At 38.5% G+C, this 26284-nt stretch overlaps 1 protein-coding gene across 1 annotated transcript in view; it reads left to right on the forward strand.

Annotated features, from left to right (window-relative positions):
- TTC23L (tetratricopeptide repeat domain 23 like) overlaps window positions 1-24307 on the forward strand; it is a 57629-nt gene extending 33322 nt beyond the window's left edge. Inside the window, exons 9-10 of the mRNA XM_030813958.1 lie at window positions 7793-7920; window positions 24082-24307. Coding sequence (XP_030669818.1) covers window positions 7793-7920; window positions 24082-24090 — 137 coding nt within the window. The 3' untranslated portion in view covers window positions 24091-24307. The remainder of the gene's footprint in view (window positions 1-7792; window positions 7921-24081) is intronic.
- Window positions 24308-26284: the final 1977 nt, after the last annotated feature.

Raw genomic sequence — 26284 nt, forward strand, 5'->3', positions numbered from 1 at the left:
AAAGATAAAAGCAAAGTTACTCTTTTTGTCTAACAAATTGTCAAAATTTAAAAAAATGATAACACCAGGATTGATGAGATTTGATAAAAACTCTGGAGAGCAATTTGGCAGGATGTCACACATTTTAAAATGGTATGTATCTTTAAAAATGCAAGATCAAAATTTCACCCATCCTATGTGAAAATTTTAAAAATTTAAAAATATATAGCAGTTGGCAAATTCATAACTAGTAGGAGTGACTGTAAATTGATATTAAATTTGGAGTCTAATTTGATAATATCTAGTAAAATTTAAAAGGAAACATGAATAAAGATGTTCACTGTGTCACTGGTTGTAATTGTAAAAAATAACCCAAATATATATCGATAAGTAAAAGGAAAATTTGGTGTATTCACTACATGGAATTTTGTAGTTGTTAAAAGAACCGGACTTGAGCTGGGCGGAGTGGCTCACGCCTGTAATCCCAGCACTTTGAGAGGCCGAGGCAGGTGTTTCGCCTGAGGTCAGGAGTTTGAGACCAGCCTGGCCAACATGGTGAAACCCCGTTTCTACTAAAAATACAAAAATTAGCCAGGCTTGGTGGCATGCGCCTGTAATCCCAGCTACTCAGAAGGCTGAGACAGGAGACTTGCTTGAGCCCAGGAGGTGGAAGTTGCAGTGAGCCGAGATCGCGCCATTGCACTCCAGCTTGGGTGACTACGTCTCAAGGAAAAAAAAAAAAAAAAAAGGACCGGACTATATCTATAGATATCAAGGTTAATTTTTTAAAAGTATTAAGGAAAAACAGTTGCATTTTTAGGACACACAAAATAATACTATTGTTTATAGTTACATTTAGGTAAACATTAAACTACAAAGTAAGATTTCATTAAAATGTAAACAGAATATGACTTTGTGAAGAGGTCTGTAAATCATATCCACACATACATGCAGTCACACAAACTGTATAAAATGGTCATAAGTATTTGATAGTGCTGGAAGTAGATAAAGAGAACAAATTGCAAAGCATTTATTTTGAAAAAACCGCTGGAGCTTTGAGTAAAGAGAAAATCTGTGGCCCTCCTGCCTGGGGCTGCTTCCATCCACTGCCCCAGGTCGGTCCATGAGAATTGCAATGTTATCGCCACGGGCTGCACAGGAGAACCGGCAGCTTTGCTGGCATTGGAGGCAGACTTAATATGATGAAAGGGATAAAAACCCACAGGTTTATCAGATAAAGGGGGCAAACTCTGGAGGAAATGAGAAGAGGAAAGCCTGCATGTTGACACTAGCCTGAAGTTGCTGTCCTGGTTGGTGTGAGTGGCATCAGGAATCTTAATGGGGAGACCACAGAAGGGCTAAATGAGCTCTCCCCACATCCCTGGATACCCACAAAACTACATACATGTGTAGGGGATACTTGAAAGCCTAATAAAGAGTAACAACCAAAGAAGACTTGAAATGTGTGAGAGCTTGGAATGCATTTTTGTCTACATACAGAGCAGTTGACAGGATGGGCGACATATAGGCTGAAGGTATTTAAGCACAACCTCTGCCCAAATCAGTAGGTCAACACTAAGCTATGCAGACACAGGAATGAACCCCAGAAATCCAGATTAAAAATAATAAGCACGAAAATCTAAGCAAAAACTTCTGGTTTCTGGTCTGGTATATAAGGAGTTTGGAAGTCATCACTTCATCCAAACAACAAGTAAAAAGCAAAATGAAATATTAACTCTTCTTAGATCTGTCATAGAGAACTGAGGTCACATGGCAAACCAGTGCCCCACAAATTGGAGAGACAGCAAAATAAAGAGAATCACAATGTACCAAAGTAGAAATCTATCTCCACAGGAACCAGTACCACAGACTTGACTTAAAGAAATGTTAAAAAAAAGTTCTTCAGAGAAAAGGAAAATGATACAGAAATTCATAGGCACATAAGGAAAGGAAGTGCACTAGGGAAGAAATGTGATCATAAAATAAAAAACTCATTTTTCCTATTCTTAATCTAACAAATAACAGTGTGTTCAAATTAGGAGCAGAAGGCAGGGATAAAGATTATTTTGTTATTATAAGGTACTATATAGTGTTATTTGTAAGTGAACTTGGAATGATTGTAAATGTATATTGAAAACTCCAGGGCAACCACTAAGAAGAGTTTTAAAAAAAAGTGTAACTGATATGCTAAAAAGAGAAACTGGAATATATGAAATGCTCAATTTAACAACAAAAGGAGCTGGGTGCAGTGGCTCGTGCCTGTAACTCTAGCTACTCAGGAGGCAGAGGTGGGGGGATTGCTTGAGCCCAGGAGTTTGAGGCTGCTGTGAGTTATGATCACACCATTGCACTCCAGCCCAGGAGACAGAATGAAATCTTGTCTCTAAAAAAAATAAAAATAAAAAAATAAAATTTAAAAAGCAAAACCACAAAAGGCAGGAAAAGAGTGAAAGACAAAAATAAAAACAAAGAAAAATGACCAACAAATAGAAAAGTAACAATATGGTAAATGTTAATCCAACTATATTAACAATTATTTTAAACATCAGTGGTCTAATAAACCAATGTAAAGAAAGATTTTCAGAGTGATCAAAAAACAAGGCCCAACTATATGTTGTCTACAGTAAATCCACTTTAAATATAAAGACACACATAGATTAAAAGGAAATGGATGGAGACAGATACACTATACTAACATTAATCAAAAGAATGCAAGAGTAGCCATATTAGTTTCAGCCACAACAAACAGTGCAAGGAAAGTTATCAGGGATAAACAGGAGCATTACATATGATAAAGGGGTCAGTTCTCCAGTGAGACATAAAATTCTTAATGTGTATCTGCCTAACAAGAGTTTCAAAATATTTGAAGCAAAAACTGATGGAACTGTAAGAAGAAATAGATGAATTCACTATCGTAGTTGTACTCTTCAACACCCCTTGTATTAGGGTTCTCTAGAGGGACAGAACTAATAGTATAGATACATATATATAAAGGGGAGTTTATTAAGGAGTATTAAACTCACAGGATCACAAGGTCCCACAATAGGCCATCTGCAAGCTGAGGAGCAAGGAAGCCAGTCCAGGTCCCAAAGTCTGATGTTTTGAGGACAGGAAGCATCCAGCACAGGAGAAAAATGTAGGCTGGGAGGCTAAGCCAGTCTAATCTTTTCACATTCTCCTGCTTGCTTTTATCCTAGCCACAGTGGCGGCTGATTAGATTGTACCCACCCAGATTAAGGGTGGGTCTGCCTCTCCCAGTCCACTGACTCTAATGTTAATCTTCTTTGGCAACACCCTCACAGACACACCCAGCATCAATACTTTGCATCCTTCAGTCCAATCCAGACACTCAATATTAACCATCACACCCTTGTATCAGAAATGGACAGATACACAGGCAGAAAATCAGTAAGGACATAATCAAATTCAACAGCACCATCAATCAACTTAATACAATTGACATCTATTGACTACTCTATCCAAACGATAGCAGAATGCACATTCTTCCCAAGCTCACAGGGAACATTCACTGTGATAGACCACAGTCTGGGCCATAAAACACACCTTGACAAATTTAAAAGAATAGAAAATGTACAATGTCTGCTCTCAGACCACAATGGAATTAAACTAGAAACCAATAACAGAAAGATAGCTGGAAAATCCCAAAATACTTTGAGATTAAACAACACATATCTAAATGTGTGGGATAAGAAGAAATCTCAAGAGAAACTTTAAAATGTTTTGAATTAAGATTTTTTTGAAAATGAAAACAATGTAAAAATTTGTGGGATGCAGCAAAAGTAGTGCTTAGAGGGATATTTATAGCATATTAGAAAAGAGATCTAAAATGAGTAATCTAAGTTTCTACCTTAGGAAGCTAGAAAAAGAAGAGCAAATTAATTCCAAAGTAAAAGAAAAAATAATAAAAATAACAGTAGAAATCAATGAAATTGAAAACAGGAAGTCAATGAAGAAAACAAAACCAAAAGCTGATTCTTTGAATAGATCAATGAAATTGATAAACCTCTAGCCAGGCTAAGGAAAAAAGACAGGACACAAATTACTATTATGAGAAATGAAACAGGAGACATCACTACAGATCCAGTGGACATTAATAGGACAATAAAGGAATATTATGAAAAACTGTAGGCTCACAAATTCAATAACCTAGATGAAATAGGTCAATCTCTCATGAAAGATACAATCTGCCAAAACTCACATAAGAAAAACTAAGCCATTTGAATAGATCCATTTCTATTAAAGAAATTGAATAAATAATTAATAACCATCCCATGTGGGTTCACTAGTGAATTCTACCAAACATATAACAAATTCTTGACAATCTCTTCCAAAAGACAGAAGCAAAGTAGCTATTTTTAAGTCAATCTATGAAGCCAACATTACCCTAATTCCAAAATTAGACAAAAATATTAAAAGAAAACTAGATCAATGAGAACACATAGACACAGGGAGGGGAACATCACATATCAGGGCCTGTCGGGGGCTGGAGGGCTGGGGGAGGGATAGCATTAGGAGAAACACCTAATGTAGATGACAGGTTGATGGGTGCAGCAAACCACCATGGCATGTGTATATCTAGTAACAAACCTGCACATTCTGCACATGTACCCCGGAACTTAAACTATAATAAAAAAATTATCAAGATTAAAAAACAAAAGAAAACTGCAGATCAATACATCTCATGAACATAGAGGCAAAAATCCTTAACAAAACATTAGCAAGTTGAATCCATCAATGTATAAAAAGAATTATACACTACAGCCAAATGGGATTTATCCGAGGTATGCAAGGCCAGTCCAGCATTTGAGAATCAATCAATGCATCACACCAACAGGCTAAAGAAGAAAAATCACATGATCATATCAATAGATGCAGAAAGAGCATTTGGGAGAATCCAACACTCATTTATGATAAAAACTCTCAGCAAACTAGGAATACAGGGGGATTTCCTCAGCCTGATAAGTCACATCTACAAAAAACCTACAGCTAACACCATTCTTTTTTTTGGCTCTCCTTTGACTAACACTATTATTCTTTTTCTTTCTTTCTTTCTTTTTTTGAGAGTTTAGCTTTTGTTGCTCAGGCTGGAGTACAACGGTGTGATCTCAGCTCACTGCAATCTCTGCCTTCTGGGTTCAAGTGATTCTCCTGCCTCAGCCTCCTGAGTAGCTGGGATTACAGGCGCCTGCCACCATGCCTGGCTAATTTTTGTATTTTTAGTAGAGACAGGGTTTCACCATGTTGGCCAGGCTGGTCTCGAACTCCTGACTTCAGGTGATCCACCCACCTCGGCCTCCCAAAGTGCCGGGATAACAGGTGTGATCCACTGTGCCCGGCCAACACCTTTATTCTTAATGGTGAAAAACTAGAAGCTTTTCTAAGACTGGGAACAAGGCAGTTTCCTCTCACCACTCCTTTTCAGCATCATAATGGAAGACCTAGCTAATGGAATAAGAGAAGAAAAGGAAGTAAAAAGTATATTATAATATTTGTGAAGGAAGAAATATAACTTTTTATTTGCAGATGACATTGATTAGAAAATTGGAAGGAATCAACAAAAATATCTGGAATTAATAAGTGATTATAGAAAAGATTCAGGATACTAGTTTAATATGGAGAAGTCAATACTTCTATATACCAGCAATGAATAAGTAAAATTTAAAATCTAAAACAATACCATTTACATTAGCACTCCAAGAAAATTTAAAACAATACCATTTACATTAGTACTCCAAGAAATGAAATAATTAGGTATAAATCTAGCAAAATATTTGTGAAATATATGTGAGAAAAACAACAAAACTCTGATGCAAGAAATCAAAGAACTAGCCAGGTATTGTGGTGTGTTCCTGTAGTCCTAGCTACTTGGGAGGCTGAGGTAGGAGAATTGCTTGATATCACGAGTTTGAGACCAGCCTGGGCAACACAGACCCATCTCAAAAAAAAAAAATAGAAATCAAAGAACTAAAATAAACTAAGATCTCTTTATTTAATATCTATTCCATGTTCGTGGATAAGAAGACTCAATAGTCAAGATGTCAGTTCTTCCAACTTGATTTATACATTCAACTCAATTCCAATAATAATCTCAGCAAGTTATTTTTTGGATATTAGCAAATTGATTCTGAAGTTTACATGGAGAGGCCAGAATAACCAACAACATTGAAGAACAAAGTTGGAGGACTAACACTACCCAACTTCAAGACTTACTAAAAAACCACAGCAATAAAGACAGTATAGATGAGAAATCGTCTTACCCTACTCACAGTGGCTATTATGAAAAAGACAAAAAAAACAAAAAACAGGTGTTGGTGAGGTACAGAGAAAAGGGAACTCTCATACACTGTTGGTGCGAATGTAAATCAGTACAACCTCTATGGAAAACAATATGGAGATTTCTCAAATAACTAAAAATAGAATGACCATTTGATCCAGGAATCCCACTATTAGGCATCTACCCAAAAGAAAAGAAAGGTATATATCAAAAAGATTCCTGCACTTGTATGTTTATCACAGCACTATTCACAATAGCAAAGATAACAGAATCAATCTAAGTATTCATCAGCAGATGATTGGATAAAGAAAATGTGGTATATATACACAGTAGAATACTATTCAGTCATAAAAAAGAATGAAATCATGTCTTTTGCAGCAAAATGGATGGAACTGAAAGTCATTATCTTAAGTGAAACAAGCCAGACACAGAAAGTCAAGTATCAAGATTTCACTCATAAATGGGTGCTAAAAAATGTGTGCACATGGGCTTAGTGCAGTGTTAGATAATGGAAACTCATAAGGGTGTGATGGGGGGTGGATGATGAGAAATTACTGAGTACAATGTATGTTATTTGGGTGATGGATACTCTAAAAGCTGTGACTACTATGCAATTTATACATGTAACAGAATTGCACTTGTACTCCATAAGTTTACACACAAGAAAAGTATGGTATTGGCAAAATTTTCCCATTGTTTCTATGTATTTTCTAGATTGATATAAACATGGATTATGTTTGGAAAGACACAACATTAAAATTAAATTTTCAAGCCATAACAACTATATATTTAAAATACTTACAAAATCACAACTTACTCCCTCCCACCACCCCCCAAACAGGAACCTCAGTAAACATTACTCACTATCAGAGTTTTATTTAGCTAAATATATAAGTCTTGCAGTATACCTGGGAGTTTAATATGGTAGTTATTTGTAGTATTAGCATAAAAGATTATTCAGACAGAAGCTTTCTTTTTTGCTACAAAAAATTCCATGGATTTTATAAGGAGAATAAAAACCAAAACATCATCTGATGCCATTAAATCACATTTTAGGGCTGGGTGTGGTGGCTCATGCCTGTGATCCCAGCACTTTGGGAGTCCGAGGTGGGTGGATCATGAGGTCAAGAGATTGAGACCGTCCTGGCCAACATGGTGAAACCCCATCTCTACTAAAAATACAAAAATTAGCTGGGCATGGTGACGCGCACATGTAGTTCCAGCTACTTAGGAGGCTGAGACAGGAGAATCGCTTGAACCCAGGAGGCAGAGGTTGCAGTGAGCTGAGGTTGCACCACTGCACTCCAGCCTGGCAACAGAGTGAAACTGTATCTCAAAAGACAAAAGAAAACAACAACAAAAAAAAACCACGTCTTAGACTTTTAAAGAGTCCTTATGAGACCTGGCTTGAGAACAAGCATGGACTTTAAGCATGAAAATGTCAATTGAGCCAAAGCTGTTATTAGACATTTGTAAAGGTTAGCAGCTTGCCTTAAATAATTGTTTCCATTTTTCCAGATGCTGTTGAGATGTATTTCATAAAAAGTATCAATGCATATCGAGCAACATTGGGCTCAGAGGATTTTGAAACACTGAGCACCACTGAAGAATTTTGCAAATGGCTTGTCCAAAGTGGAGAAAGACAGGTAAATATGATCAATGCATAAACAGAATTGCTAGTTTGTTTATTAGATCACAATAGCATTTTTCATCTTACAATTCAGATACTGGAGATCAGATAGGTCCCAGATAAAACTAGAAAAAAACCACATTGTTCCATTATTTGCTAGCATTAACTGAAATTTTTTTTTTGCAAATTGGTTTCATTCTTTTGATGAAACTGAGCAACTCTGTCCAACACGATTTAGTTTGTACTTGGAAACCGCAAAGTAGGCTCAAAGTATTTTAGAGGGACTCGATATTGATGGCAAAAGAAAATTTGCAGCTATATGTTTGCTTCTAACGGTTCCCTCTCTGACAAACTTTTTTTTTTTGTTTGACACAGGGTCTCTCTCTGTCACCCAGGCTGTAGTGCAGTGGGGCAATCTCGGCTCACTGCAACCTCTGCCTCTTGGGTTCAAGCAATTTGCCTGCCTCAGTCTCCCAAGTAGCTGGGATTATAGGCATGCGCCACCATGCCCAGCTAATTTTTATATTTTTACTAGAGACGGGGTTTCTCCATGTTGACCAGTCTGGTCTTGAACTCCTGACCTCAGGTGATCCACCTGCCTTGGCCTCCCATAGTGCTGAGATTACAGGAGTGAGCCACCATGCCCCACCAGCATTGCCTTTCTTGTTTGAAATTTTACAGCTATACTTTGTTGTGTAATGTTATGGTTCCCTTTTTGTAAAATGTTATTTTTGGTGATCTAAATAAAGCCTGTCTTGTTTGGAGAAAAAAATAAAAATAAAACTAGGAATAATACACAGGGCTTAGGTGGCTTGGAATATTAGTAAAAAGATATTTTTCTTGTATCTTGATACATGAGATCCTTCAAATCCAGGACACATCTAATCTCTGGCTTTGTAAATTTAATATTTTAAGTCAAAATTGGCTTCCATCTTTGGATCTAGCTACTAGTTCTTTTCTTTTGCAGTAGTGGTTTTCTCTTGATCTGACAGGTTTTTATTAGCCACAATTTTGTTTTCACATTAAAAAAAGTTATAGAGAATAATTGTTATTGCTGACCTTTTTACTCAGAAGTCCCATGAGTCTAAGCTATCATTCAAAACCTTTTGACTTGAATTTTATATATTCAGTGCAGCATGAACACAGTGAAGACCTTTGTCTGTCATAAGATCCCTCATGACTTTGATCTGACCAAGCCAACTTTATACTTCCTCAGGCGAGTGAGAAATATGGATAGATTTGACATGGTCTTATTGGCCATGTAAAAACCAGTTGAAGAGTAGAGTTATAGGCACATAATAAGTAAAAATTTATTTCCAGGAATGAAGAAAATTTTTTTTATATCATATCTAAACATTTTTATAAATGATGACATTTTCTTTATTTCATTTAATTGCCATTTGTAAAGACAAAAACCTTATAATGATTTGCAACCTTTTTTCTGTGGCCATGATATTTTCTGTTGGTTTAGAATATATATAATATATATATATATATAAAAATATATATAATATATATATATAATATATATATATTATATATATATATTTTTTTTTGAGACAGAGTCACTCTGTTGCCCAGGCTGGAGTGCAGTGGCATGATCTCGACTCACTGCAAACTCTGCCTCCCAAGTTCAAGCGATTTTTGTGCCTCAGCCTCCCGGAATAGCTGAGATTACAGGCGCCCGCCACTACACCTGGCTAATTTTTGTATTTTTTGTAGAAACAGGGTTTAATCCTGTTGGTCAGGCTGGTCTCGAACTCCTATCTCAAGTGACCAGCCCACCTCGGCCTCCCAAAGTGCTAAGATTACAGGTGTGAGCCACCGCATCTGGCTGGTTCAGAAGATTAACATGAGATCCCAATGCCATGGGTTGATCTAATTGATCTAATAATTAATTTTCTTTTCAAAGATGTGAAAATACTTTGCCAGAATTTAATAGCTTATCCTTGTTATATTCTGATGCAATGAATACCATGACCTTGGTTGTGATAAACCACCAGTACCACCACCAGTACCACTGCCTGATAATCCTCTGCTTCTAACCAAGTACTTTCTAGTATACCAAGCTCCTGGACAAAGCCACCAAAGGACCTGAGTGCCAGGTGGCTCCAAATCTAAACCATAAGCAGGACTGTGGACAAGTCAGCTTTACCATTAGGAAGCAAGTGCCAAGAGGGCAGGAATTTTTGTTTGTTTTGTTCACTGCAGTGTCCTCACTGCCTGAAACACTAACTTGCACATAGAAGATGCCTGATAACTTTTGAATGAAACTGCTGAATTTTATGACACATTTCCCATATTTAAAAGTAGCTCATTCTCCTGCCTCCAAGCTTCATGTGAGGCTCTAGGCCTGTCCTAGAGGACCATAACAGAAACTCACAAGACTTGGGAATTGTTCCCATGGAATACACACACACACACAGACACACACGCACACACGCATATATATTTTGATAAGTAGTTTAATCTGCCATGGATAAAAAATAAAACTCATTCATCTGGAACCATTCTTCCAGTAATTCATCAAAATGACAATCATGGCTGGGCATGGAGACTCACACCTGTAATCCCAGCACTTTGCGAGGCCGAGGCAGGAGGATTGCTTGAGCCTAGGGGTTTGAGACCAGTCTGGGTCTCATCTCTAAAAAAAATTAAAGAATTAGCCAGGTGCAGTGGTGCATGCCTGTGGTCCCAGCTACATGGGAGGCTGAGGCAGGAAGATCACTTGAGCCTGAGAGGTTGAGGCTGCAGTGAGCTGTGATCACGCCACTGCACTCCAGCTTGGGTGAAAGAGACCCTGTCTCAAAACACAAACAAACCAAAAACAAACAAACAAAAAAAACAGAGAAAAGAAAAGAGGCACCCCTTATATGTTCTCTAGGGCTTTTAGAAAACATGAAGATGATGGCGGGCGTGGTGGCTCACGCTTGTAATCCCAGCACTTTGGGAGGCCAAGGCGGGCGGATCACGAGGTCAGGAGATCGAGACCACGGTGAAACCCCGTCTCTACTAAAAATACAAAAAATTAGCCGGGTGTGGTGGCGGGCGCCTGTAGTCCCAGCTACTCGGAGAGGCTGAGGCAGGAGAATGGCGTGAAGGGAGGCGGAGAGCTTGCAGTGAGCCGAGATCGCGCCACTGCACTCCAGTCTGGGTGAAAGAGCGAGACTCCGTCTCAAAAAAAAAAAAGAAAACATGAAGATGTTCCTCTGGTCACATACATGCAAATCTATAAGAAAGGCAATACTGTCAAAATCAAGGGAATAGGCATTGTCCAAAAGGGAATACCCCACAAGTGTTACCATGGCAAAACTGAGAGAGCCTACATTGTTATCCAGCAAGCTGTTGGTGTTGTCAACCCAAGAATTTTGACAAGATTCTTGCCAACAGAATAAATGTATGTTTGGTGCATATTCAGCACTCTAAGAGCTGGGATAGCCTCATGAAACTTCTGAAAGAAAATGGTCAGAAAAAGAAGGAAGTCAAAGAGACAGGTCCCTGGGTTCAACTGAAATGCCAACCTACTTCATCCAGGGAAGCACACTTTGTGAGAACTAATGGGAAAGAGCCTGAGCTGCTGGAACCTGTTCCCTGAATAGCTAGATTCACTCAATCACATTGTTATATACTAACATTGAACAATTTGAAAAAGAAAGTGAGAAAACAATCCCATTTATAATAGCATCAAAAAGAATAAAATACTTAGGAATAAACTTAACCAAGGAGGTGAAAGACTTATACACTGAAAAAAATAAACAGGAAAATAATAAATTATATGCATGCTTTCCTAACTCTAAAAAAATGCAAAAATATTACAGTAGTAGCCTTGAGATTCCTGATTTATTGGCAGTGTTCTCTGGAAAGCAGCAATTGACATCCCTTTTATGTTTGTTGTTCTGACATGCCACATTAGGGATGATGATTACATGTTTAACCCAATTATGAAGAAATGTCTGTTATACCTGTCAACATAGATAATTCAGGCAGTGACTGGGTGATGTGCAGTTCTTGAGGGAGCCAGCAATAATACCTCTTCACCTTCCCTAAAGAAAGCACATTGGGAAGGCAAATGAGTACAAGCACCGTTGTCCTATGAATAATTTCCAATATATACTTAATTTATTTTTGCTGTATAGTAAGTAGTTAACAGTGAGAGCTTTGCTGAAAGACAACTAGCCTAGACGTTTCAAAAATGTCAATGTTATGAAAGACCAAAAGGGCAGGAGAACTGTAACAGATTAAAGAATCATGAAAACTAAATGCAACACATGATGATTAGATGCTAGATTTTAAGGAGGTGTAACGAACATTATTGGAACAATTGGGAAATTTGAACATGGAGCATATATTGGGAAACGCTGTTGTATTGATGTAAGATTTATTGAACGATAATGTTATTGTAGATATGTAGGAAAATGTTCTTGTTCTAAGAAGACACATGCTTAAGTATTTAGTGGTGGCCACATGCGATGGCTCATGCCTGTCTGTAATTCCAGTAATTTGGGAGGCCAAGGCAGGAGGATCGCTTGAGCCCAGGAGTTCATGACCAACCTGGGCAACATAGTGGGACCCCATCTCTACAAAAAATAAATAAATAAATAAGCTGAGCAGAGTGGTGCACAACTATAGTCCCAGCTACTCTAGAGGCTGAGGTGGAGGAACATTTGAGCCTGGGAGGTCGAGGCTGCATGAGCCCTGATCACACCCCTGCACGCCAGCCTGAGCAACAGAGTGAGGCCCTGTCTAAAAAAAAAAAAAAAAAAAAAAAACCATTTAGGGGTGTAAAGTATCTTGATTACCTACAACTTATTTTCAACAAAAATATATGTGTGTATACATGTATATTTATATATAGAGAGAGACATTATTTTTTAAGACGAGAACAATAAAGCAAACGTGGCAAAATTGTAGCAATGTGTGAATCTAGGTGAAAATTGTATGGGTATTTATTTTACTATTCTTTTAGCTTTTCTGAAGGTTTGAAAAAATTTAAAATAAAAAATAGGTGAACAAAAAGAGTGAGGGCTGTGGAATTCAGACTGCCTGGTGTTGGAATTCTGACACTGCCAATCATAGGCTGTATGATCTGGGGCAAGATCCTTAGCTGTTATTAGTTTCCATTCCTTAATTTGTGAAATGAGTATAATAACAGTTCCTCTCTCTTGTAGGGCAGCCATGAAGATTAAATAGTATTATATGAATTAACCATTATTAATTACAAGCTTGGAACTTTAATTTTTTTTTTTTTTAACATACAGACACGTCACTTTTATTTTGGTCTGGCCTAGTACAAATATTGTGTATGCCCTTGGTGTCCCTTCTATGGGTTGCAAATGTAGCTATCATTTGTATACACATTCATTAATTTAATTTAATTTTATTTTAATTTTATTTTATTTTGTTATACTTTAAGTTTTAGGGTACATGTGCACAATGTGCAGGTTTGTTACATATGTATACATGTGCCATGTTGGTGTGCTGCACCCATTAACTTTGGTATATCTCCAAATGCTCTCCCTCCCCCCTCCCCCCACCCCACAACAGTCCCAGGGAACTTTAATTCTTAATAAAATTACTTAGGTGACACATCACAATGGACTGATCCTGGTAGGTTATGTCATCATTGGGTACAATGCCTTCTCCATAGAGCTCAGGGAACAGAACCAGCATGCTCCTTTGGAATTGCCAGGCTGATTTTTTTTAAAAAAAACATTTTATCCCTCAGGAGGCTTACAGACTGCTAAAGGCTTCGTAAAAGTCCCAGGCTGATTTTTTTTTAAAAAAACGTTTTATCTCTCAGGAGGCTTACAGACTGCTAAAGGCTTCGTTAAAGTCCCAGGTATTCAGCTACAGTGACTACAGCAAAAATGTGGCTGAAACGTTTTATAATATGGGCAGGATCTGCTTTGCCAAAGGAGAGCCCACAAAGGCAATTCAGCTGCTGAGGAAGGTGACTATTGGCTGGTTTCGTTACATTTTCCCCTGGGCTTGTAAGCAGGATGTGAGGAGGGATGTATGTACACATGTATGCATGTATATATGTATTTTCCCTTCCCTTCCATTTCATTCCCTCTCTCTTTCCTTTTCTCTTTTTAAGTGATGTGTTATCTTTTGAAAATTGTCTGCTTTGTTAGATATGCTGAGGGAGAATATGATACAAAAACTTTAGTTGAGTCCATGTCTGGACAAGGGTCTTAAAAGAGTAACACCCTAATCTTGGAATCCAAGTATGATAGTGGCAGAATCTCTTGAAAGCACTTCAAGATTGGGCGGAATTAGTAATACCTAGTTTAACCATCCGTACCCAAGTACTCATTCCCCTTCCAGAGAGCTCATTCCCTTGCAGTGGGGTGTGGCAAGAGGTGTTCAACCAGTCAGTATACTGACAGAATGAATCTAAAGGCTTAGTAAAACAGGTGGGGATGTCTCTACATAAAACCTAAGTTTATTGAAAGTCAGAGGAAAAGTTGGTAAAGATCAAGTAATACTCAAATGAGCAGAGGGTGGAGTCAGAAGCAGTCTACATCAGGTTCGCAGGGATTTTCATCTCATTTCAGGGTAACCTAATGTGATCAGAAAATAGTAAATAACAGAAGAAAGAGGAACTCATTTTGAAGATTCAGAGAAAAAGAAAGCCCCTGAAAGTAAGTTATAGCAGCCAGAATAGCTTTTCCAGGGAAGCATGAACACACGGATGGCATCTGGGTAATGGGGGTAGAAGCCTGAAAGGAGAGAAAACTTTGAAATGAAAAGATGACAATCTGAGGATAAGAAATGAGATGAAATGGAAAATCATGAGTGAAATGAGAAGGGGTTCCAGGGAAACAAGTCTAATAAAATTCAAATCCACATTGAAAATAATGAAGACTCTTAACATGGAGTGATACTGGAGTATTGTTTCTCAAATCTAGAATTGTAACAGTCAGTAAGAAACAAAACAAAACAAGCAAAAAACAAATTCCTGAGTCTCACCCCAGACCACCTGAATTAGAAGTTTTAAGAATTGTGTACAGAATCTGTTTTTTTAATAGTTCTAGAGGCAGTTTTAATATCCTGCCAATTTTAAGAATCAAGATTGATAAAACAAACTTAAAAAGCTCTCTTAGAACGCAGAGTGAAAGAAGAGAGGGATCTCATGAGAAAGTCGTTGGTGTGCAGGACAAAGTAGAGATTCAGCCAAAGAATTGTATGTATTTCTGAAGAAATTATGATTGGAATAGAAGCAGTAATCCGAGATATCATGGAAGACAAATGTTCTGAAATAAAAAAAGACCATAGCATATACTTTGTAAGGATTTACCATGTTCCACACAAAATCAGTGTAAGGAGAGCCTCATTTAGATTTTTACCTGGCAATGAATTTTTGTTGGCATGTGCAATAGATGGAATGCTTGCGTCCCTTCAAAATTCATATGTTGAAACCTAATCTTCGATGTGGCAGTGTTTGGAGATGGGACCTTTAGAAGGTGACTAGGACTCAAGGTGGAGCCTTCATGAATGGGATTAGTGCCCTTTTAAAAGAGACCTCAAAGAGCTTCCTTGCCCCTTCCACCATGTGAGTTTACAGCAAGAAGATGGCTGTCAATGAATCAGGAAGTGGGCCCTCACCTGACACGAAATGGACTAAGGCAGCATGGCTACAGTCTCGATTTGTAATAGGGATTCAACTTGGAGATTTAGGATGCCATAAGCCTAGGTAGGGGCTACATCTTTGTTATCAGCTTAGGAAATAAATGAAATGTAGTGCAGGTGTTTGAAATGTAAACTTGTGACAAGATCTCAGTTCTGCTGATCCTTTCCTGAGTTTGGTTTGCAATTAAGGTGCTTGCTGTCTGATTCTCTTTAAATGTTGCTTCTCACCTCACCTAGTGTATGATGATTCAAATCTTTGTATATGGAGGTGAACACAGTAAAAGCAGGGAGACAAAGAGCCTCCTTACCCTGTTGCAGAGGTGAGTTCTGGCCCTGACCATCAGCCATGTCATCAAGATATATGCATAGCATGGCCTCTCCCAGTTCAACCAGGTAGGGGTGATTCACCTCTATCATTCTTGCTAGTAAGGCAAAATCCTACCTGTGTATGAATTTGGCCAAATCCTGTACTAGGGGAAATTAGTTGAATTCTTACAGTCTCATAGAACCCAGTATTAATAGGGTCTGCTGCAATAACATTTAGTATTTATAATATCCCTTTCAATGCTGAGCATTATAGAAAAGCCCTGCAAGACAAGGTTGTTGCTGGTCACAGTGTGATAGATATGATGTGGATTCAGAGAAAGTAAATGAGTACCTTAAAATAATTTTTCTTGGTGAATATACAAAGTCTAGGTCCCTAAACATAAGGCAAGTTTTTTAGGATACAGTTGTCTCCAAAGTTAATAATGACAGAAACGTTTCAGATTCTTTTTTTAAATGTTTATAATTTAAGTCAAAGAGAGTTTTGTATAGACTTGTCTCAGTCTTTAACCTTGACGTTATCAATGATGCTTATCATTGACATTTGTTCATCTCAGAATAGTATTGACCTCGAACTGTTCTCTTCTAAGAGGGAAGAGAACAAAAACTTGTTGAGTTTATACCAAATTAATAAAACTGAGCTAGGTCCTATTCATAAAGTATTTAATTTAATCCTCACAAATACCCAGTGTGATAGCTCTCACTTAACAGAAGGGAGCTTGATGTTTTATAATGGAATTTGCCTAAATTCACTCAGTCTTGGAGATGTGGACTCAGATAAGTGTGACTCTAAAGGCCATGTATTTTCCCTGAGAGCCCTCTAACAGAGTGCATTGCTGCTGAGAGGAGCCCTCTAACAGAGTGCATTGCTGCTGAGAGTTAGGACCCTGAATGTGCTCACCAGCGGTGGCTGATAATTGGTCCCCTTCTCACCAGGTTCACCACGCTAGAGAGGTGGGGAAGATCATGCCAGGGAGAATACATTGAGCCCTCCTATCCACACCCGCTTCAGTCAGAGCCACCACTGAGGTGGGCCCCACAGGAGGCTATCTCCTGTTTTATCATTACCCGGAGGAGGACGTTCTCCAGCCTCTGTCAATAATTCCTGTGTTAGGAAGATATAGAGGATCAGCCACAAGGCAAAATGCGGAACTTTGCTCCCTGCCTGTTGGTGTATATGAAAGCATGTTTTCTTAATCAATAACTGTAAAAATATTAATAACTATAATGTAGAAGTTTTTCCATTTCCTTGGCACTGTATTATACATTTATATATACTTTTTCTGATTCATAAACCACATTATTAGGTGGGTTTTTTTTTTTTTTTTTTGAGACAGATTCTTGCTCTGTCGCCATGCTGGAGTGCAGTGGCGCAATCTTGGCTCACTGCAACCTCCACCTCCTGAGTTCAAGTGATTCTCCTGCCTCAGCCTCCCGAGTAGCTGGGACTACATGCGTATGCCACTACGTCCAGCTAATTTTTGTATTTTTAGTAGATACGGGGTTTCACCATGTTGGCCAGGATAGTCTCGATCTCTTGACCTTGTAATCCGCCCGCCTCAGCCTAGGGGAGTGTTTTTATCTTCCATGTTCAGGTGATGAAACTGAAGCTCAGAAAGTTTGGGTATCCTGGCCTGGCACGATGGCTCACACCTGTAATCCCAGCACTTTGGGAGGCTGAGGCTGGTGGATCGCTTGAGCTCAGGAGTTCAAGACCAGCCTGGACAACACGGTGAAGCCCCATCGCTACAAAAAATATAAAAATTAGCCAGGTATGGTGGCATATGCCTGTGGTCTCAGCTACTTGGGAGGCTGAGGTAGAAGGATAACTTGAGTCCAGGAGGTCAAGCCTGCAGTGAGCCACGATTGCGCCACTGCACTCCAGCGTAGGTAACAGACTGAGACCCTGTCTCAGAAAAAAAAAAGGAAGGTTGGGTATTTTGTTCATAAGATAGCTGGTAAATCTAAGATTTGAATTTGGGTTGATCAGATTTCAAAAATGCCCTTTCACTAATGTAATACAGATTCTGACTTTGATGAATTTGAGTATACGTATGAGGATACCTGTTCAACAGGCAAGGCCCCAGAACCCATTTTACATATGGGAAAACTGAAAACTGATTTACTGAAGTTAACTCACCCAGGAAGAGGCAAAGGTAGAATTTTAATCTGGGTCTCTTTAACTCCAGGATCTGTATTCTATAGGAAGTGTAGCTTACAATCTGAAGACAGACTGCCTGGAGTTTTTTTTAAAAGATGAGGTCTTTCTATGTTGCCCAGGCTGGTCCAAACTTCTGTGCCCAAACAGTCTTCCTGCTTCTGCCTCCCAAGTAGCTGGGATTACAGGCATCTGCCACTGCACCCAGGATTGCCTGGATTTAAAACTCAGGCTCCATCACTCAGCTCTCTGACCTAGGTGAAGTGACTTAACCTCCCTCAGCCTCTATTTATTCATCAGTAAAATGTTAGTACTTTCCTCAAAAAGTATATTTTCTGAAAGTTAATGAGATCATAAATAATACAAGACTTAGATCAGGGCCTGGAAGGTCTTAGCAGGTCTTAAATGCCCAATGAATGTTGAGATCTTAATAATAAAATAGTAATAATAACAATTATTCTGTATCTGAAGTACAAGAGATAATAGGTCAGAATGTTAAAATAAGAGGCTTCTTTGTATCACCCTATTATTGTTTTATATTAAGAGTAATAGGTACAGAGTATACATTACTGGAGTCAGACCTGTGATCTTAACCTGCCTTTTCCACTCACAAAGTATGTGACCTTGGGCACATGACTTAACCTCCTTGAACCTTGTTTTCCATTGCTAACATCCAGATCATAGTAAACCACAGAGAGTTGTTGTGAGTTTTAAATAAAATCATGTCTATAACATGCATAGTACAGTGCCTGGCAGAGTATGCACTCAATAAATGTTTGTAAAACACCTTTCCTTCCCCTTTTTCACAGAAGATTGCCTTTTGCTTTCAGGGCAGCAGTTCAGAATATTTGAAATCAGGGATAATTGTTAGCCACTATTACCATAGGTTAGTTTTGAGATTTTGAACCTTTGAACATATCTAAAGTATATTTTGTGCTTTGAAGGTAATAATAATGAAACTAAAAGAACAAAATATATAATTTCAGAGAAAAAAATGCATGATATTTCCTCAAAACTGAGCAGAAGTTCTACTCAGCTTGTATTTAAAAAGAGACACTTCAGAATATCTGGAATGAATCAAATTCTTCGGTAGCCTGAGGTTGCTTTGCCTTCCAGTATTTACTGGGTCTTTTAGGTGATCTGAAAAGATTCATAGAAGGAGGAAAAATTAGGAGATCTAATTCAGACCCTAGGTAGTATGAGTTTCTTTGGGTACTTGGAAATTAATTTTTCTTTCTGTAAATTACAATGAAACCAAATGTACCAAGAAAGTCCATATAAGGGGAAAAGAAGAGTCTTTTGAGGACTTTGCTGTAGCAGAAGGTTTTTCTTTCCCTGAAACAAGCCCATATCTCATTCCTCAAGAACTGCTGAGCAAAGCCATGGGGGTAACTGCCAAAGCCAGATGTCAAAACCCGGTACAAGGATTGCTCTCTCTTTGCAAACTTCAGCATCTCGCTGGAGTAATCAATCCCAGATGTCCTGGAACTCTGCTAGTTTTCCGATGTACTCTCCCGCTTCTTACCTCACCTCTTCCGGAAACTCGTTGACTACACTCACTGGACTTTCATTGCTAGGAGCCCCAATTCTTGGTTTTTGAAGCCTCTGCAAAAAAGCTAAAGTAGAAATGTCCCCTTGAAATCAGAGTTAATTTCAACATTAAATGATAGTTGCAAGGGCCTCAAATAAAATATTGGTGTACAGAAAGGGCATAGAAAATCTCAGATTTGGAAATAAACTTTCAGGTTGTTTAGTCTAACTTTTACCTAAATCACAAATGTACTTCAGTTGTAATCATTTACATATCTAGCTCATTTAAGCACTAGAAATACTAGTATGTTTAAGATATGGTCCCTTATGTGAAAACAGACATGTATGACCAGATTACAAGTTAATCTGTAGTAAGTCTTTAATAGAAATGTAAAGGAAAAGGACAAGTAATAAATCATGAGGCTAGAAATGTGGGTGGAAACTCTGCATAGGTTGGGGGCTGGGTTGCAGGTTCTTCGAAGAAAAGTTGACATAAGCAGGTAGACAAGAAGCTAGAGGAGAGTATTCCAAGTTGCATGAAGAGAAGCATAGTGGCATAGATTGCCGATATTGCTGAGGAAAAGCAAGTGGCCTCGGGTGGTTGTAGTTTAAGGTACCTAAGGAGGGACGTGCTGGACATGAGTTTGGAAAGACAGACTGGGGCGAGATTATGGAATTTTTATGTGCTGTGCTAAGGCATTTGGGACCATCAAAGAGTTTTGGGCAGGATATGACATGATCAATTATTGGCTTTAAAACATTAACTCTGACAGCAATGAGAAGGATAGATGGTACCTAGGGAGAAGTGGGGAGAGCAGTTAGGAGGTAGATCCGATAGTCCAAGGGAGAGATGTTTAGACCCTTAATTATCTAAAGCCGTAGTAGGAAGAATGTGTAGAGGACAGATCGAGAAGCTATATGGAGTCTGTATTGACAGACCGTGGGACCAGTCAGATGTGAGGTTTAATAGAGGCAGGAATCAAAGGTAGCTTTGAAGTTTCTAGCTTGGGCAACTGGGTGAATGGCAATGCTATTAAATAGTATTGGCAAGAGGAATAATCTTGGAGGATGTCTAGGGCGTCTGAGGGAAGATGGTTTCCACTTTGGATATGTTTGCGGTACCCACAATACATCCACCTGGCAATGGCTGTTAAGTTGTTGGCTGTATGGGCCAGGAGCTCAAAGAAATGATTCTGAAGCTAATGGAATGGATAAAATAACCCATGGAAACATACATGTGAAACAAGAAGGCTTAGGAAAGAACTTTGGAGAATGCTTACACTTATTTCAGAGAGAATATGGTGATTTGGTAGCAGAACAGCTGGGGCTCAGATTTGAGCTTTCCCACTTATAGTGAGACTTCCTAAGGCTTACTTTCTTCATCTGTGAAAATGCACATAAATAGAGCACTTCATTTTAAGCGCTTTACTTAGTGTATGGCACATAATAAGCTTCTGTGAAATGTTAATTATTGTAATTATCATTATTGTATTATTTAGAGGTCACGCAGAAAGAGGAACTGAAAAGGAGTCTCTGAAAAAGTCCTTAAGAATTAGGAGAGTCAGGAAAAAACAGAAAGGAAATCAGCGGACAAAGTTTCAATGAAAGAGAGGCCAGTGTCATTGTTACGAAAGACATTAGGAGACACTTCAAAGAGGAAGAAATGCGTATGACCAATAAACACACACACACACACACACACACACACAAAGATTTCCAATCTCAGGCAGGATTCAAAACATAAAATACCATTTTTAACCTATCGTTTTTGTGGTAATGAAAAATACAGGTAAGAAAATCCAGCTCTGTCAAAAGTATGGGGAGCTCAGCCCTCTCAATACTCTATTTATATGGGACTGTATCTTGATTGCACCTTTTTGGTGGATATGTTGGGAAAAGTTAATACAATGTTTAAATGCCTGTAACCTTTGACTCTGAAAGACCACTTCTAAGAATTTGTCTTTTGAAATCCTTACACAAAATATGTATTTATAAATATATGTATATATACAAATATACACATATACATACATAAATATATCTTTCTTTTAGATTTGTTTATCATAGCAAACAGTGGGAAAAACGCAAATGTCTACCAGTAGAAATACTAGTACATTTTTATTGCCATATAATATGGTCATTCAAAGGCATGATGTAGAGCTTTAAGTGTCATGGAAGAATATTCCCATATATATTGTTAGGGCTAAAAACATGAAAAGTACACATTAGTGAGCAATATATATAGCATAACTCATAAGTATATGTAAATATGTAGTCAGTGAAAAGAACAGTAATTATCTCTAGGACACAGGATTATGGAGGACTTTCAAATTCTATGGTTATGTATTTGTGTCATTTTTTATTTTTACAATAGATATTTTGATGATAAAAAAGATACATCTTAAGAGTATGGTATATATGTCAAATATGAAGAGAGCGCCATGTAGTGGTAAGGAATGGACTAGTGCCAGACGGCCTCGGTTATAATCCCAGCTCTGTCTTTAGCTGTGAGATCTTGGACAAATCGCTTTACTTCTCAGTTCCCTCATCCATAAAATGGGGATGATAACAATATAATATCTACTTCATAGGGTTGTTATGAATAAATAAGTTAATGTAAGTAAAACTGCAAAGAAAGGTGTCTGGCACATAGTATGTACTAATTAGAGATGATGAGAGTGTTAAGATGATGATGATTATGATGATGATGATTGCAGATGGAAAGGGAAGGATGGCTAATCAGAAGCCATTATATTGGCCAATAAAAAATAATCACTGACATCACTGATATTAGCATGAGCTGTATTTGTAGAGAAGACCTTTGAGATTACTGTTTGTCAGTACCTGATTAAATACCTCCCATGATCAGGAATTTACTCATTATCTCTCAAAATGGCCCCTTCCTTCCATTACTGGACAGTTCTGATTGTTAGAAGAATGTAGCAGTTAAGGTCATAGACTACATTTAAAGTTAGACATATCTGTGTTTGAATCCAGGCTAAACCACTTTCTATGTGCCATTAGGCAAGTTATCTTAAGCCTCACTTTTCTCTAATGAGGATTAGAATAGTATCTATAATGTAGAAACATAACGAAGAGTAAATGAGATTATTCACATAAAGCACTTAGCACAGTATGTGCTATACTGTAAGTGCTCAATAAATATTAGCCATTCTAACAATTCTACCTAGTCATCAAACTTACTGGATGTATGAAAGCATGGTTATCAACTTTATCTTTCTCTCTGTTAGATGTCTCTGGAACAGCTGCATACCGAAAAGTTATTTTGATATACCTTTTGATGGGTATAAAGCTGTAGAAGCCAACAGAAGGAGCAGGGAAAACCATCCTTTTCTCCTCATAAGAGGGGAGCAAAGGAAGGTGCCTCAGTGCCTATTAACCTGTTAGTGACATACAGTCCTCTTGGTCATGTGAACAAAATGGAACAGCCTCTTCTGGGCTGAGGGGCTGGAGAAGGAAAGTAGGGTGCAAATGGGGATTTGGGAGGTGATTATTTCCAGAGAGAAGTGAGCAAGGAAAAAGAAAGGAGGTGATATGCTTCAGTACATTTTGTATCAGCCAGACCAGTCTTGGGCAAGACCTTAGTGATGAAATGTGTGTTCCATAAACTGGGTTGTTTCCAGGCTGCTGCATTCATCTTCTTTTCCTATTATTTATTAGTAAACATTCCAACACTCCATCTACAAAATTAAGGAGAAAATATCTGGCCAAACTTGGTATGAGTGAGTGACGAGCACAGTCTGCTCCAGCAGAGCCAGGTAGCCAAACAAGGGGCAGCAGCTTTTCCAAATTAGGATTCTAGGACTAGCTGGAGGCATTGGGGCAGGTAGAGAAGTGAAAACTCAGAAGCCTTTAGTTCCCTGCTTGAGGGTCTCTTTTATGGGGAACAAGGGCTGCTAAGCCACAGTGAGCCAGCTCAGTGTACCTTATCTTTAGCAGAGCAGTGGGGAGCTCTGCAATCTCCAGCTACTCTGCCATGCCCACAGAAATGGTCTGATAGGAGGGGATAGCATGGAATAGGGCAGGCAGAGCTTGAGGTTCCAGAGCAAAAGGCTGGGTTTGGTGGAGTTTGATTTATTAGTGTTGTCTGCCTTGGGTATGGGTGGGGGAATAGCTGGACTTCTACCACATATTTGCTGTTCAGGTATAGAGAAAAGAGCACTGTACTCTGAGTCAAGGCACCTTGTGTGTGAATCCCAAAAACCATGAGACCTTAAGTCACTTGAACATTGAGTCTCAGTTTCTTCATCTTCATTAATTCCTTTAACAAACATTTGTTGAGCACCTACTAAGTGCCAGGTGCAGTTAGAGCTGCAGGTGGTAATAAAGGTAAATAAAACATGGTCATTAATCTTAAGGGGACAACATTCTAGTGTAAGAGAAAACATGAAGAAATAATGTAAACATGAAGTTTAAGTTCTGGAATAGCATTCTCAGTGCAATGAAAGAGACAATCTATGAGAATTGGAAAAGACTTCATAGAGAGGATGACATTTGAGCCATTTCTTAAAGGACAAGTAGCAGTTCATCCCGATAGAGAAGAGAAGCCATTCCTGGAAGAAGGAACTCTACATACAAAGGCACAGAAGCATGACAGAGGGCACTGTATGAAGGAATGGTAAGTACTTTACAGCTGTTGTACAGGGCAGCATGTCCTGAAGGGGGCTGCAAGAAATGCTGATTCCAAGGGATGTGCATCAGTTCTCTGGGGGAGGAAGAAAGGCTCTGTGGTAGAAAGGCAAAAATCATTTAAGGAAAAAAAAAAAAAAGGTTTAAACCAAGTGACACATGTTACTTTCCTGAAGGGCTTCTCAGGACTTTTAATATACAAAACCTTCGGCTGGGTGTTGTAGCTCATGCCTGTAATCCTAGCACTTTCGGAGGCTGAGGCAGGTGGATTGTCTGAGCTCAGGAGTTCGAGACCAGCCTGGGAAACACAGTGAAACCCAGTCTCTACTAAAATACAAAAAATTAGCCAGGCGTGGCAGCATGCACCTGTAGTCCCAGTTACTTGGGAGGCTGAGGCAGGAGAATCGCTTGAACCTGGGAGGCGGAGGTTGCAGTGAGCCGAGATTGTGCTGCTGCACTCCAGCCTGGGTGACAAAGCAAGACTCTGTCTCCTAAGGAAAAATAAAAAAAAATTTTAAAAATTAAAAAAAATACATATATATATATACAAAACCTTCCCTATTGGTATGTTGGGAACAAATCAGGTTTTTAACATTTTTATTTTTATATTTTAAATTTGTAGAGACGAGGTCTCACTATGTTGCCCAGGCTGGCCTCCAACTCCTAGGCTCAAGCGATCCTCCTGCCTCAGCCTCTCAAAGTGCTGGGATTACAGGCATGAACACACCGTACGTGGCTGCAAATCAGTTTTTTAGAAAACATTGTATTTTACATACCTGAAGTCTTTTTGAAATGATCAGTGATTTAAATTTTGGCAAATAAAACCTTGCCCTGTCTTTAGAATCAAAGTAGAGAAACTAAGGTTTGGTTTTGTTGAAAGCAAAGGGTGTAGTGTATCCTTGCCCTGAGGGTATACATGAATACTTTTGCAGTTTGGTAAGGAATTTTGGCCCCACTTTAGGACATAAAGTCTTTATGAACTATGACTATCTCATCAACTATTTAATCTGATCATAGAAATATGACTTCAGTGCATACCTATGAATTAATCTTTTTGATTCATGGTGGTTAAGAGCTGTAGTTCCGGAGACAGGCAAGCCTGAGTTCAAACCCCAGGACTACCACTTTCTAGCTATGGGCAATCCTGGTTTCTTCATCTATATAAATGGGAATGAAGTATAGTACCTATCTCAGTGTTGCTGTGAGAATAAATGAGATAATGCATTATATGTAAAGTGCTTAGCAGAGTGCCTGGCCCCATAGTAATCATGTACTAAGTAACAGCTATTTTTATTTTTACTGAAAGCTGGTCTTTGACTTTATTACCTTCTACTGACACCATTGTTTTGTTTATTTTTTTGAGACGGAGTCTTGCTCTGTCGCCCAGGCTGGAGTGCAGTGGCACAGTCTCGGCTCACTGCAAGCTCCGCCTCCCGGGTTCTGACACCATTGTTGCATGAAGCAAACGGAGATAGGGGCTGAATATTTTTGAAAAGCTACTACCAAGCTGATGTGGAAAACATTTTGCTGGTTAACATCTGGAAAAAGATATAGACTTATCAGATTCTGGAAACACAGATAGTATCATAGACAAGCAGTCTGACACAATCACCTAAACTCAAAGATAATATATACACTATGGAAATCAGTCATCCTTTCAGGTTTCAGGCAAGGAGAATCCTGCCACCTTGTGGTATGACAGAAGTAGGCCCAAGGCTGATTCCCACTTACTATCCCCAGCAGAGATGCAGCCCTCTTACAGTTCCTTGCCCACCTCTCAATTTATGAGACCCCTGGGCAATTGACTTAATCTGTGCCTATTTCTTCAGCTAATTTGGAATCTCATTGTCTCCTGGTTTACTGCAAAGGAAGTTAAAGTGACAGATAGCTTTCTATATTTTATACAGTCCAGTAATATAGAATGAGCCAGTCTTTAGTGCGACTTGCATAAAAACCCCAAGTTCATAAAATTTTGTATCTCATATTCTACAGAACAAATATTCTTTTCAGGTAAAAAAAAGGGCTATGAAAACCACACTTTTTTCAGGCTTGAGGTAGAAATAGGAGGTGACTAAAGAACACTTAA

Source organism: Nomascus leucogenys, chromosome 6 (assembly GCF_006542625.1).
Source record: "Nomascus leucogenys isolate Asia chromosome 6, Asia_NLE_v1, whole genome shotgun sequence".
In the NCBI taxonomy this organism is placed as follows: domain Eukaryota; kingdom Metazoa; phylum Chordata; class Mammalia; order Primates; family Hylobatidae; genus Nomascus; species Nomascus leucogenys.